At 31.6% G+C, this 12,876-nt stretch overlaps 2 protein-coding genes across 5 annotated transcripts; one reads left to right on the forward strand and one right to left on the reverse strand.

The window, feature by feature from the left end:
• Nucleotides 1-880: 880 nt before the first annotated feature.
• LOC6576581 (protein rolling stone) lies at nt 881-11,076 on the reverse strand. Of its 4 annotated transcripts, XM_044008778.1 has the most exons (8): nt 10,901-11,076; nt 9,971-10,081; nt 4,401-4,483; nt 3,861-4,174; nt 1,989-2,214; nt 1,811-1,930; nt 1,547-1,730; nt 881-1,481 (listed from the first exon to the last, which is right to left on the reverse strand). In XM_044008778.1, exons 4-8 carry the CDS (start codon nt 3,963-3,965, stop codon nt 1,145-1,147), a joined length of 972 nt encoding a protein of 323 aa, XP_043864713.1. In that variant the 5' UTR covers nt 3,966-4,174; nt 4,401-4,483; nt 9,971-10,081; nt 10,901-11,076; the 3' UTR covers nt 881-1,144. The 4 variants fall into 4 exon arrangements, with proteins under 4 accessions (XP_043864713.1, XP_032584977.2, XP_043864715.1 ...); XM_032729086.2 differs by lacking the exon at nt 4,401-4,483; XM_044008780.1 differs by lacking the exon at nt 4,401-4,483 and having other exon boundaries at nt 10,963-11,070.
• Nucleotides 5,570-6,350, forward strand: LOC6576582 (sex-regulated protein janus-B). Its single transcript, XM_002002535.4, has 3 exons — nt 5,570-5,712; nt 5,788-5,952; nt 6,025-6,350. The coding sequence occupies exons 1-3, from the start codon at nt 5,661-5,663 to the stop codon at nt 6,252-6,254; spliced, it is 447 nt and encodes a 148-aa protein (XP_002002571.1). The 5' UTR covers nt 5,570-5,660; the 3' UTR covers nt 6,255-6,350.
• Nucleotides 11,077-12,876: the final 1,800 nt, after the last annotated feature.

Below are 12,876 nucleotides of genomic sequence, written 5' to 3' on the forward strand. Positions count from 1 at the left end.
TGGTTAAATAAGTTCAGATAAATTCATTTAAAATAAAACAAATATTTAAATAGATGTATACAAATTTCTCTGTTAAGGTACTAATGGCTGTACGACGTCAAGAGAAGTAGATTGTATTCAGTTGAGGAAAATTTCCTGAGATTTAATTATGATTATATTAAATACGTATTTTGATTGTTATACAAATTGTGCTATTTATAGTTAGAGAATCGAGAACGTGTTGGCCTTGTGATTGATTACTCGATCAAGATTATTAGTGCTAATGCAGCCATTCAAATGTGATTAGGACTTTGTGTAAAATATTTACACAGGTTCTCACCTAATGCTCGATGTCTGCGCGGATTATTCACTGACATTCAACACTTTGGCTGTCGCCAACAAAATCCTTTAGACAATTACTCAAATGTTTTCCCATTTTTATAGTTATTTTATTGCGTTTTTTGGTTTTATCGGCTTTTCCCTGCTGTTCTAGCATTTTTAGGTGCAGACAAACTTTTGCCGCCCATCATTTAACCTTTTCACAATATGACCATTAATATTTAATAATCAACTGTAAAGTTCCCAAGTAAGAGCCAAGAGCTAAGCAATATGACAATGTGACAATAAAGCCTTTAACCACGTTGATTAATTTATGGAATTTCTAATGTATATTTGGGGTGTTTTCCATGGTATGTAAATGTTGATCCATCTAAGGACAGATAAAGTTAAGTATCAAGGATATGTGTTTTTTGAAAGCCCATAAAAGGAGAATCTAGCTCGGTTCAGGAAGGAGTCAAATGGGTCAAGGATAGCTAGAAGAAAGACAAACTAAGCAAGGACAAATTTACTGGAATAATTAACTGAAATATTTAATGCTGACCCCATAATTATTTTGATTTCATTTTTTATCAGTACTATATATTTATTCATATTAAAAATTATTTACATAAAATTAGCTACAATTATTTAGTATATCACTGGGTTAAAATTCTACTGTACAGTTTGACTAAAGTCGTAAGAACAAAGAGTTTAGATTAGATTGCCAGATATAAATCGGATAGACATCTATCTGATTTATATACATGTCTCTTAGGAACTGTGACCACGTCTTCTGGCAACCTATATAGTCTGACAATACTTTGAACATCTGGATTCTGAACATAGTCTAACTCTTTGTTTTCTTTGCCTCGCCCGCACTGGGAGTGTATGCTTGATTCTCGTAGCCCGCATAGTTGCCCAGCACCATGGAGATGCGAGAGGGTGAATGCTGTATGCCATTGGCTGTGGCCTGATTCTCGCTGGCATTGCCAGCCTGTTTGCTTGTGGTGGGTAAGACAAAGCTGCCCTGACGACAGCTGCGCGAGAGATAGAGACGCAGCTTGAAGAATACGAAGAGCAGGGCGTAGATGCAGCAAGAGAGCAACAAGACGCATAGAACAGTCAGAAGAGCTGAGCTCGGTTGATTCCAGTCAATCACGTGGTATATGTAGGGCTTTCCCTTTCTACATTAGAATGAAAACAATATATGAATAATGGGAAAGTAATTTTGGATACAACGATTACTCACTTGTTGATGCCGCCGCATAAATGATATATGTAGGAAAATATGGCATAGATAATGCCAAATGTGACGGGCAGAAACACGTGTAGCAAACGCAACGGATGTGCCACAATCCACAGATCAATGAACATGCAAATCGAGTTGAATGCATGGGTGAGCACATTCGTGGCATCCAAATTACTTTCATTCGCTGCAATAGTTGTAGAGGAGAAAACAGAATTTACAATTTAAACTAGATCACAACAAGACAACAAACTACGCAGGGCTTACCATCATAGAGTACGGTCCAGTAAATGATCGTAATCACAATCGATAAGACTAGAGTTATAATGTGCATGCTCCAATAAATTCGAAAAGGGCTTACCCAAGCCTTCATGTTGAGCAGCTTATCTGAGGAGAAAAGTGAGTGCTTGAGATCGTATAACGTGACGGATGGATTCAAACTTACCCGCATACTCGGGATGATGGTGCCAAATGGTGACGAGTACGGCGCCCAGTAAATTGGTTAGCATGCACATCCAAATTCCCCAATTGGTCATATAGATGAAGTAGAGCCAATAGCTGGACTCATCATCGGATCGCGGCCACATCGACTTAATGACAACAGCGATAAAGAAGAGAGCCATGAACCAGCGATAGAGCAAATATACCATACTCTTTGTACAGGTTTGCCACTGTAATTCAGAATAGCTAAGTATGAATATTAAGTCGAACGACTATATTTGTTGTATGTGTGTGGGTGTGTGCGTATTAGTCTAACCAAACCAACCGAAATACTAGAAGGTTGAAGGGCTAGAGTCTCGCTTTAGCTTTATTCAATGAGCCACTTTGTTGTACCTGGCGCCACAAACGATGCATGGCAATATACAGTTAGTTCTGCCTGTTTGCCGCTTATGAATATTTTAAAAGTTTAATTTACAATGCGAGTAGAAGCGGGTGTCCGAATCCCACCCGATTCGCCCAATTACCACCCAACCGCCCCATTGATACTATTGAATGAAAGAACCTCATCAAATATGCTCAAGGTAAAACAATAAAATGGTTGAAGCCAGTCAGTGGGCAACGCCCATTTCTTACAGTTTTGGTCTTTTGATTATACAAAGAAAATTATATAGAGGCAATTGCTGCAGGAGCAACGTAAATCGATCAATAGATGTTTATGTATAACAAAATATACTTTTAGGTCAAATATATATATATATATATATATATATATATATATATATATATATATATATATATATATATATATATATATATATATATATATATATATTATAATAAAATAAAAAATAGTATGTATATATATTTTTTTTATATAAATAATAGTATATAACATTTTGTATTTTTATGAAGCAAAGTTCATTTTATAGAGAGAAATAAGTCTATTAATAGAAAATATTATCTTAAAAACAAACAAAAATATACATATATATTAATACTAAAAATTTTATTTATAAATTTTTTTTTTTAATCTTGTGGTACTTTGCTGAAAAATAATCGTATGAAGTTTATATACTCTTAGTTCTTTTAGTATATTAGAGGATATTATAATATATATACACTTTAAATTATGTATAATAATATGGTATAAAATATTAGAGGTTATAGTACATATATACAATTTATTAAACCTATTATTTAAACCTATTTACTCTTAGAGTTCGAACGACTCTATTGGTATTATTAAGAAATTTGGCTTTTATTGGATAATATATATTAGCAGAAAGGTTTCTATCATAGAGATAATGTCAAATACTACCACTACATAAAATTTATATAAAAAAATGCAAAATGTTTTTTTTTTTTTACAATAAAATAAAATGGAAAATATTAATTTATATATATATATATAAATATAATTTATTTATATACAAAATATAATATAACTAATTTTTCAAAAAATATGTATATAAATAACAAATTAAAATATTGTTTATTACAATGAAATATCCATTATCTAACATACTAGAAATATGTATTTTCACTATAGGCATTTTCTAACACAACTTTCTCATTCAACATGTCCAACTCTAACGTTCATCAGCTCATTTTGTCTTCCTCTTGATGACCTCTGGGCCTTCATATACCTGGGCCAGGAGTAAGGCAGTTTAAACTCAGCATGTACATTGACCCCCATCGATAAATATTTGTGGCCATATAAATAATACAAATGTTACGCACCCGGTGCGTGTCACTTGAAGGAGAGGCCACAAGGACGCGTACAGTATAAATAACAATTTATAGGCTTACATTTGTACTTATATATACCTATTTATTTATTTATTTATAAGTGCGCTGTATTTACTAGAGCTCTTACCTGCGATTTGACAAAATCATCGGGCGTATCATGATCGAAGCCGCAGTGCTTACGTTTAAATTCCTTTTTTACTGGATGCAGTACTATCACCTGAAGTTTTGTCATTTTGTTGGCCTTCAAATGCACTTTGTTATTTTCTGTTTAGCAATTTTTATTGTTGTTTGATCTGTGGAGATTCTGTTGTTTGCCGTTTCACAATTTTTTTAGTTGTACCGAGACATGCAACGCAAATTATTATTCCAGAGTTGCAATTTGTGGAAATGTCATAGTTCTACCCGTTTCTAATATTTGTGTAGCCGCGTCGAAGCTGTGAGCTGTGGATGAAAGAAAAATAAGTTGCTCATCAAATATAAGATGAATGTGACTAATTTGAAGCTAATTCCCATTAAAACTAATAATTAGACGCAAAGACAAAGACTAATTTGATAAAGTAGACAAGTGTATAGTATTTCACTTTTAGATTAGATATGCTTAATTATTATTATTCTATATATATTTATATTAATATAGTTAATATGAAGTAAGTTAATATAGATTTACCTATTTTGCGCTTAAACCATCAAGTTAAGCATATCTTTCATAGTTTGACACCTAGAATATTTCAAAGAGGAATTTGTTGATCCCTTTAAAAAAAAAATATTGAATTTTTCAAAATATCGTAATGCCGTGTGTAGCGCATTCTCTCATGCGAGTTGTTTATTTACAATATACGTACATACAATTAAACCTTTAATTTTAGTAGTTAACTATTGCACTAGCAGTACAACAAAAATGATCGGTAAATGAGGTAGAGATGGTATAAAATGGCACAACGGAAAACATGTAATATTGCACTAGCAAGAACTGTTCGACTAGAAAACCACTCAGCAAACGGAGCTGTACAACATTGAACAATGATTAATTTGTGATTAAATTAATTTTTCTTCAATTGTGAAAGGGTTAAAGTCTTTACTTAATCATTTGAATCATTAAATACAATAATTTTTATAAGAGTAGCACTTTAAGTTGTGAGAGTTGTGTGAGAAGTAATGCCGCTATATTGTCGATATTTGCGTATTGTTCGCTTACATATGCTGAGTCGGTGTAGAATATAAAATAAATGAAAGCTTGAGGTCCGTCATTTTACTCCTTGTCTCAAGATCAGGGGAAAAAGCCACAAGTTGCAGCTTGAAATGATGGATGTATTCTCTGTAATTCAGTGAAACCATCTCTTACGCATTTTAATTTATGGCCTAATTAAAACAAATGTAAACATAAATACATAGCTTATTTATTATCGATAAAAAATATAGATGAGTTTTCAAAAAACACTGTATAAATTTGACATACAAGAACAGACTCAAACTTTGATATCTTTAAGTGTGTGGACAGGAGGTATTTAAATCCAAGTCATCATTGATTAAAAATATATACGCTTTATGGCTGTACCCTCTACTACTTTTTACAGAAGCTTGTTAAAAAATATATGAATAGGTTTTGTATATACAGTCTTAAGTGTCTCAAACGAAGATTTCTTTCTATAAATAATTATAAGAAAATTAATAGAGATATCTAAAATATAAAATATAATATATTCTTACAAATAAAGTTACACGCATATTTTAACTATTCCTTTAAACCGATCTGAAACTGTTTTAGTACATTGACAAGTTTTTCAAGCATTTCATCAACTGAGTAGCCTAACTTGTAGTGTTTTCTGTTTTCAACATATTTTTCATTCATAATTGTTTTTTTTCATCGTCAACAACGAATCTTGTTTCTGTAATAAAACTTTTTTATTTTCGCTCTAAATTTTTGGACATGGACAAAGTAAGAAAGTTGGTGTTGACAACGTGGCGTCCAGTGCTGCAAGGTAAACTTGTATATTTCAATTGGTTTGCCCATGGACCCATATGGTTTAATTTATTCTTGAAACCCCCTTGAAAAGTTACCCGTATGTGTTGTGATGCAAAGGTAAAGAATCTTGTGGCGTTTCCAGAAGTCGATATTGGCGAAGGAAAGCTGAAATATATTCTTGCCAAGGTTTACGTACATGGCGAAATGGGCCAGTCAAAGACTGTAATACGTGGTGTACCTCGAGTCAAATACCATCGTGAGTGCTAAAATCTCATTGAGAAAGACTTGACATTCAAAGAAAGTAAATATTTTTACTTACACCATTCAGTCGACGTCTATGATCAGTTGCAAAAGGAAGCCAATAAGTTAGATCTATGCACGCAGTGCCTGGGCGGTGGTATAATGGTTCATGACAACGACAAGCATTATATCAAGATATATGGCCGCTCTCAGACATTGGGCAGAGCTGATCATCACGAGGCCAGAGAGGTATTACACGAGCACGACAAGTATTCATCGTATAAAATTGATGCTGAATCTGGCGGACAGGATGCTTGAAATTGGTTTAGATATTCGAAATTGACTGTATTTTGATTCCGACCAAAACAATTCATTAATGTTAATAAAAATGTAATTAGGATACCTGCCCCTAAACTGCATAAATTGTATCGAAAGTCGATAGCTCGATTACAAAGTGTATAAATTATATATTATTTGAAGTTAGCTGGAGGAGTATCGATCAATTAAAAGTATATTATTCCAAGTTTACCATGGCATTTTCCATTTATTTCGATTGACAAAGCATTTATCGCATTCTTCAGAGATTATTAGTATCGGTATCGTATCGGTATCGGTATAGTATAATATCGGTTTAAATTGGTCAGTTATCATGAAAAGTTTTTCTTAGCTATCAGACATCGTTAACTAATTGTAATGTATTTTAGAGAGCCTAAGAACTATATTTTTATATGGTCTAAAGCACTCTCTAAATTGACATCGAACGATGTCATAAACTCATCTTTATGTCTGGCCTTGAAGCCGCCAAATATTGTAGTTGCTTGCTCTTTACCTAATAATTCACACCTTAAATGATTTTGTACTGGGAATCAAACGTTTTGTTACTACCAGCTATTCGTTTATTATTACTATAGACCTATATATACCCCTTCAGGTTTCAGTCGTATCCAGCGCATTTTAAAGCTCAACGATACGCGATGCTTATTAATGGCTATATAAATGACTTTTGAATATCGAGTGATTCACTATTATTCACTTCAGTGCATTCGAATATTATTTATGCAAAATTATAATCGCTTAAAATTCTCTATACGAATACATTTCTATTATAATCGCCGATTCATTATAATAAAACAATGAACTAAGCTAAGGTCGACACTGTTTACACTAAAAAGGGCGTCATGAAATTATTAACAAAATACAAGGTGAGCATGCGTATATAAAAATTACTATAAAAACAATAAAAACTCGTACTGTAGGTCACAGTCTGAGTCGAGCGTTAGGTAATTTATAAAACAGTTGAAAGCTGCTTGCTTTGAAGTGCCAGGTCATAGATTTTCACATGGTGAAGTTTTTGTACCTCAGCTTATGGTCATATAATGGCCTGCTTAATTAAACGATAAAAATGAAAAAAAAAAAACTAAAAAGTCATAAGTTGGGACAGTTGAGTGAAACTTAAAGCAGTTTATTGCCCGGAAAATCCTCTAACTTATTATTTTAAGTTAAGCTAAAGGTGATCGTTTATAGACGTTTCTTAACTAAATTAAAATGTACATAGGTTTTTTATTTTATTTTATTTTATTTTTTTTTTTTGTAGGTTTTTTAAAGTTTATAACTTTACAAATATCAACTTTCTAATATCAAAATTCAAAATTGTATAGGAGAATTCTATACTGAATTATGTTCCGATTTTTTTTAAATATTTTATAGTACTCGGAAAATATTTTATAGTACTATCTTGTTACTAGGTACACTTCTGTCCACTTCCGCTTAGCGTACACCGATTATTCTTAAGTTAATTATGTCCTTGTATAAAACACTTGAGCTTATGCACATGAAATTGAATTATCGCAAAAAAAAAAAAAATAATAATAATTGCTTTATTTAATATTCAGCATAATTGTGTATCTGAATTATGATATAGCTACTATTTCTGTTTAATTATGCACTCTTCGACAGCTGCTTTAGAAATGGAGAAACAAACTTCTTTTTCCAATAAAGTCTTCTTTGAAATTGAGCAACCAAATGCTAAAAACAAAGTAGAGCAATAAAATAAATATTTATCATCTGTTACTAAGTTACAAAACATCGCATTGAATTTCAGGTCTGTTTTCAAAACGACGACGAAAATATGAGCAAAAGCAAAACTGAAATAATAAAACATTTAATGAGGTACTACACTCGCGGCCCTGAACTTGCACGAATGCCAACGAAAAGCAAACTTCGAGAAACTCAAGAGACACGTCTTTTAGAGTAGGAGGGGTCCCAGCAAACCGACTATTTATGTTAACACCTTACCAACTAGCCATGGTTACTAGGTGTACACACATATGCATCTTTTATATTTGTGACTATTTCATTTCATTCACTTTTGTGCCACATTTTCGTCAACAACAAAAGAGCAGCAGATAAGTGTGTGCACAACACATAAAAGGTATATACAATTATAAACATATGTATCTATGCACGTACATATATGTGTATACTATTTAGGTTTATGTCTCTTGCATGTGTACCACATTAAGCCGTGATTCTTGTTGTTGAAAAACTTGTGGCCGAATTTTAAAGTGAATGAAAACTTGTTGACCTTTACATTCAAAATGAACCAACTGAACGCAGCACAAAAGCAAAAGATACAATAATATGATAAAGCTGGAGAGCCCAGAGATAAGATATATATAATTGCTGACAAAGCAATCTCAAGATCTCACTCTCCAGCTGCGCATGTGACTAATTTAAAACAATCCAATTTAACTAAATTTGCTTTATTTCAATTTCAAATTTCATCGCATGGAAAGTGAAATCAGAAGAGTTCAACGCCATTTCCAATGCAAATATAAAAAATGAAATAAATAAATAAGAAGACTATAAAAAAAAGCAAAAGTATAGACTTGCATTACTCTGCCCATTTGCATATGGGTATTGTGTAGTATTTTCTTTCAGCCAAAGTTATTGTTAACATTCTTCAGATTTATTTGGCATCCAGATGCTAATTGGCTTATTGACTAAGATCGGTTGGCTGCATTATTATCGGTGTGAATTAACTGATTAGAATTATTTATGTATATAAATCAGATAAGTCGTCTTCAATAAACAGCGTGTGCGACCTTGTTAACAATTAGATAAAGAATTTTTTAGATAAATTTCTATACCCTATGCACATGGAAATGAATTAAAATGGGGTATTATGAATATGAGAAGAAAGACTTAAGTGAGAGTTAGAGAAGGGTTAATACATATTAACAAGATTTTATGATGCTTTTCTGGTTATACCTCCAGTTAGTCGAATTCTTGATTGCCAAAAAATGAATCAGTTCTTCTATGCAGCATAACAATATACTTAATTTTTCTACTCATTCTAAATTTCAGATAAATGCCTTCAAATACTTGGAAACCAGTCAAGTTTTCAATTAAGCTTAATGTGTCTCAAGAGTTTTGTACCTAGTTCTTGTGGAAAATAATTTAAAAATTTTAGTAGTAAACCTATAAAACATTTAAGATTTTTATTATTCTCAATATCTGAGAATTCAATGCAAGTAATATTTTATATTATTATGATCTGAAAAACATCTTTAGTATAAAAATTATATTTAATTATACATTATATATTAAATAATTTAATAATTATTAAATTTATTCGTGCACATTTTAAATTGAATCAATATTTTAATTGTAAAGTGAAATTATGTTTAATCAATTCGATATATATTTAAAAAAAAGAATTGAACTGGGAAAATAATTGCTTAAAAATAATTAAATAACAGATTTATTTCAATAAGTTTTTTCCACTAGTATTACAAAAATGTCAGTTTAGAAAATAAGTATATAAAACCCATAAACTTATGGAATGTAATAACATATGGAATGTTATTATTAATAACTTTTCTGCTGATCAATATTTCGTTATATAACAAAACTTTCGCTTAACAGCTCGAAGAGACCTATTATCATTCATTAAAATTTAAACATACACTCTTTCTTAAATATTAAAACTTTCATCAATATTTCATTCCATTCCAATAATATTCTTAGCATACCTTCTTTAATTTCAGTGCATCCGATCAAGTATTGCTTGATTGATTAATCCTTCAATTGAATTTGGAGCCAATATTTTTTTTATTAAGTATTGTAATTATTCTTTTAGTAGGCTATAAATTCGATATGGTAAAGCAAAATAAAAAAGTCACTTATTAATGATAACGGAGAGACGTGCGTAAATTTTAAGTACATGCTTATAAATGAGCCAATTAAAATTTTGTACTTGGATCGAGTTCATGTACATATATATAAATATATTTATACGTATGTATGTATATATCCATATATTTCTGTATACAATTAAGATCTTTCTCAATGGACAAATATTTGAGTATGTTAGTTGAATTTGCAAATGCGCAAGGCGAAAAAAAACACTGCATAAATCTCAAATCTTTCTCAAATTTATTCAAGCACTTGAATTCTATTTGCTTTGGCTTCAATGATCATTAATATTTGTACGACTGATCTGTCAAGTTTGGCAACACTATTTGGCTAAAATAGACGAGACAAACAAAGTGGAGAAAAAACCCCAAGCATTGAGTATTCCACACACGTTGCCAAAAAGAATGAAGCCAACGCAATTCGAAATGGGCTAAGCGCGTTGTAACAATAACGTTGGCTTAGAGCTGTGCGAATTTGTTGCTATTTTTTTTTCGTATTATTATTTTTTGGTTTTTATTATTATTAGTTTTAGCGTTTTGTTTTTATTTTTCATATTTTTTTTTTTTTTTTTTTTTTTGTTGACGAGCTTGTGGCGCATTTTGCGTGTTTTTATACGCGTGGCTTAGCAGCCTAACTGCCAGCCTGAAGCATTGTTGTAATTTCTTTTTGGGTCAACAACTTTGCATAACGGTGCCTGGCTCTGGACAATATTGTATTTGGCTTATTGCATTTTCAACTTGTATTACAGCAGCGCCAACAGCACTCACACATTGCACAGAGAACCAAAGACTTCAACACAATCAAAAACACAAACAAGCGCAAATCTAACTAAGACATAGGCAAACTTCTTCAAGATCGTTGAGCCAGCTGAGCGTAACGGGCCGATCTGCAGCGCTATCAGCACAAATCACGACTTATTGACGCGACGCGCGCTTCAAAACTGATCGCAACTTGTTTGGGCCAACGGCGATGCGGGCAAATGTTGCGACGCGTCGCACAGTGGTTGCAAACATGTTCGTTGTGATTCAATGAAGAGTTTCAGAGTTGCGCAGCTGAGCGTTAACCAATTCTTGTTACATAAAATATAAATATATTGTTTTTTTTTTTTTTATTATAACAAAAATAGTAATAAATATATTGTATTGTTTTTTAATTCTAATTTCTGTTTATTAATTTTGAAGTTCTTTTTTTTTTTCATTAATTGTGAAAATGTATTAATATCTTATTGTATTATTATATTATAATATTATTTACATTATATATAAACAATTTGCTTATTGTTATAAAAACAGATTGCAAATAAATAAATAAAAAAATAAAATAAAATAAAAGAAAAAAAGAAAAATATATAGTATATACATAAACAAAAATTAGCTTTTAATTTGTATATTAAATAGTCATATTTTAATTTATTACAATTTTTGTATTTTATAGTGTAATTAATAAATTATATAGTTTTTAATATTTAGTTAAAAATTTATATATATATATATATTTTTTATAATATTTGTATTATATTATTATTATTATTAATTCTCATTCATTTAATTTCTTACACACAGAATTTACCATGCCTCTGCCCACTGTCCGTCTACATATAATATCGTATATCGTATATCGTGCATCGTATACCGTATGATCGTTAAATGTTGCTGCTGCCGCCGCTGCTGTTGCTGCTGCTGCTGCGCTGTCGACAAGCACAGGTGAGTTTAGTTGAATTTCGCGTACACGACAATTGATTCAGATATCTTTATAAATAAATAACCAATTACGGATATAAATGTAGATGTTTTTATATAAACGTCCATGCTTTTACATGGAGTATCACTCTTTGAGCGCAGTTAAATAAATTTAAAACCGTTTCAAATCCAGTGCATATTGGAGTTGGCGACTCATTCATTTTATTGGTGGTAACTCTAAAACAGTTTAGATTAATTAAACAAAGCCGGTTTGTTAATTGAGTAACTAGGCCCAAATGTACACATGGTATGCCAATTAAAAGGTTCTTTGTCAGTTTTGTTTTCCAGTTTCGCTGAGTGTACTACCCTTTTGTTGTTATTGTTGTTGTGTTGGGTTTTTATTTCTGCTTGACGATTAAAGCTGACGACGATGAAATTCGTTGCAGTCTTTTGTAGTATTCCTCGGGAGAGAAACAGACCTAATTAGTCTTTCATCTCTTTTTCGCGTTTCAGCAATCGTCGTAAACAGAATAAAAGCAATCCGCCTCTACCTCAAATCTCTTTCTAACTAACTTTGTACAGTTTTCTTTTCATTTTATGCTTATTCATGTTCCTTTGCCGCATTTATTCTCTGTTTTCTTTTGCAAGCTTTTGGAAGAACTCGTTTGTGCTTGGTTCGGTGTAGCATGATGGCATTATTTTCTTACTCAAATAATTTGGCAATCATTTAAAATATGATGACATATCGGGTTGGATGGATGTTGGTTCTTTGATTTATAAATACATATGTATTCAACTGTATTTGTATATACACAACAATGCTATTTTTTAATGTGTGTCACAGCTTAACCAAACATAATTCATGTTTATTTCTAGCTATTGTCTTCAATTTCATAGAAATATAATCGATAGGGGCTGAGCAAGAATTAGCGAAGCACTTGGTAAACGAATATGAAACCCTTGAGAGAGTGCGAAAAAACAGAGTGTAACAAAAGATTTGTGTCTGCATACATACATTCATACATAAGTATGTACATATGCATGTGTGCGTTTGCGTGTATGTG

This window comes from Drosophila mojavensis, unplaced genomic scaffold (genome assembly GCF_018153725.1).
Source record: "Drosophila mojavensis isolate 15081-1352.22 unplaced genomic scaffold, ASM1815372v1 contig_36, whole genome shotgun sequence".
NCBI lineage: Eukaryota > Metazoa > Arthropoda > Insecta > Diptera > Drosophilidae > Drosophila > Drosophila mojavensis.

Bases quoted from the DNA above. Each gene is read 5' to 3' on its own strand.
- LOC6576581 (XM_032729086.2), bottom strand. From the start codon at position 3,965: ATGACAAAACTTCAGGTGATAGTACTGCATCCAGTAAAAAAGGAATTT. The intron at 2,215-3,860 runs GTAAGAGCTCTA...TCTGAATTACAG, and splicing joins ATGATTTTGTCAAATCGCAG to TGGCAAACCTGTACAAAGAG. The intron at 1,931-1,988 runs GTAAGTTTGAAT...TTTTCTCCTCAG, and splicing joins CCATCATCCCGAGTATGCGG to ATAAGCTGCTCAACATGAAG.
- LOC6576582 (XM_002002535.4), top strand. From the start codon at position 5,661: ATGGACAAAGTAAGAAAGTTGGTGTTGACAACGTGGCGTCCAGTGCTG. The intron at 5,713-5,787 runs GTAAACTTGTAT...CCCCTTGAAAAG, and splicing joins GTGGCGTCCAGTGCTGCAAG to TTACCCGTATGTGTTGTGAT. The intron at 5,953-6,024 runs GTGAGTGCTAAA...TACACCATTCAG, and splicing joins ACCTCGAGTCAAATACCATC to TCGACGTCTATGATCAGTTG.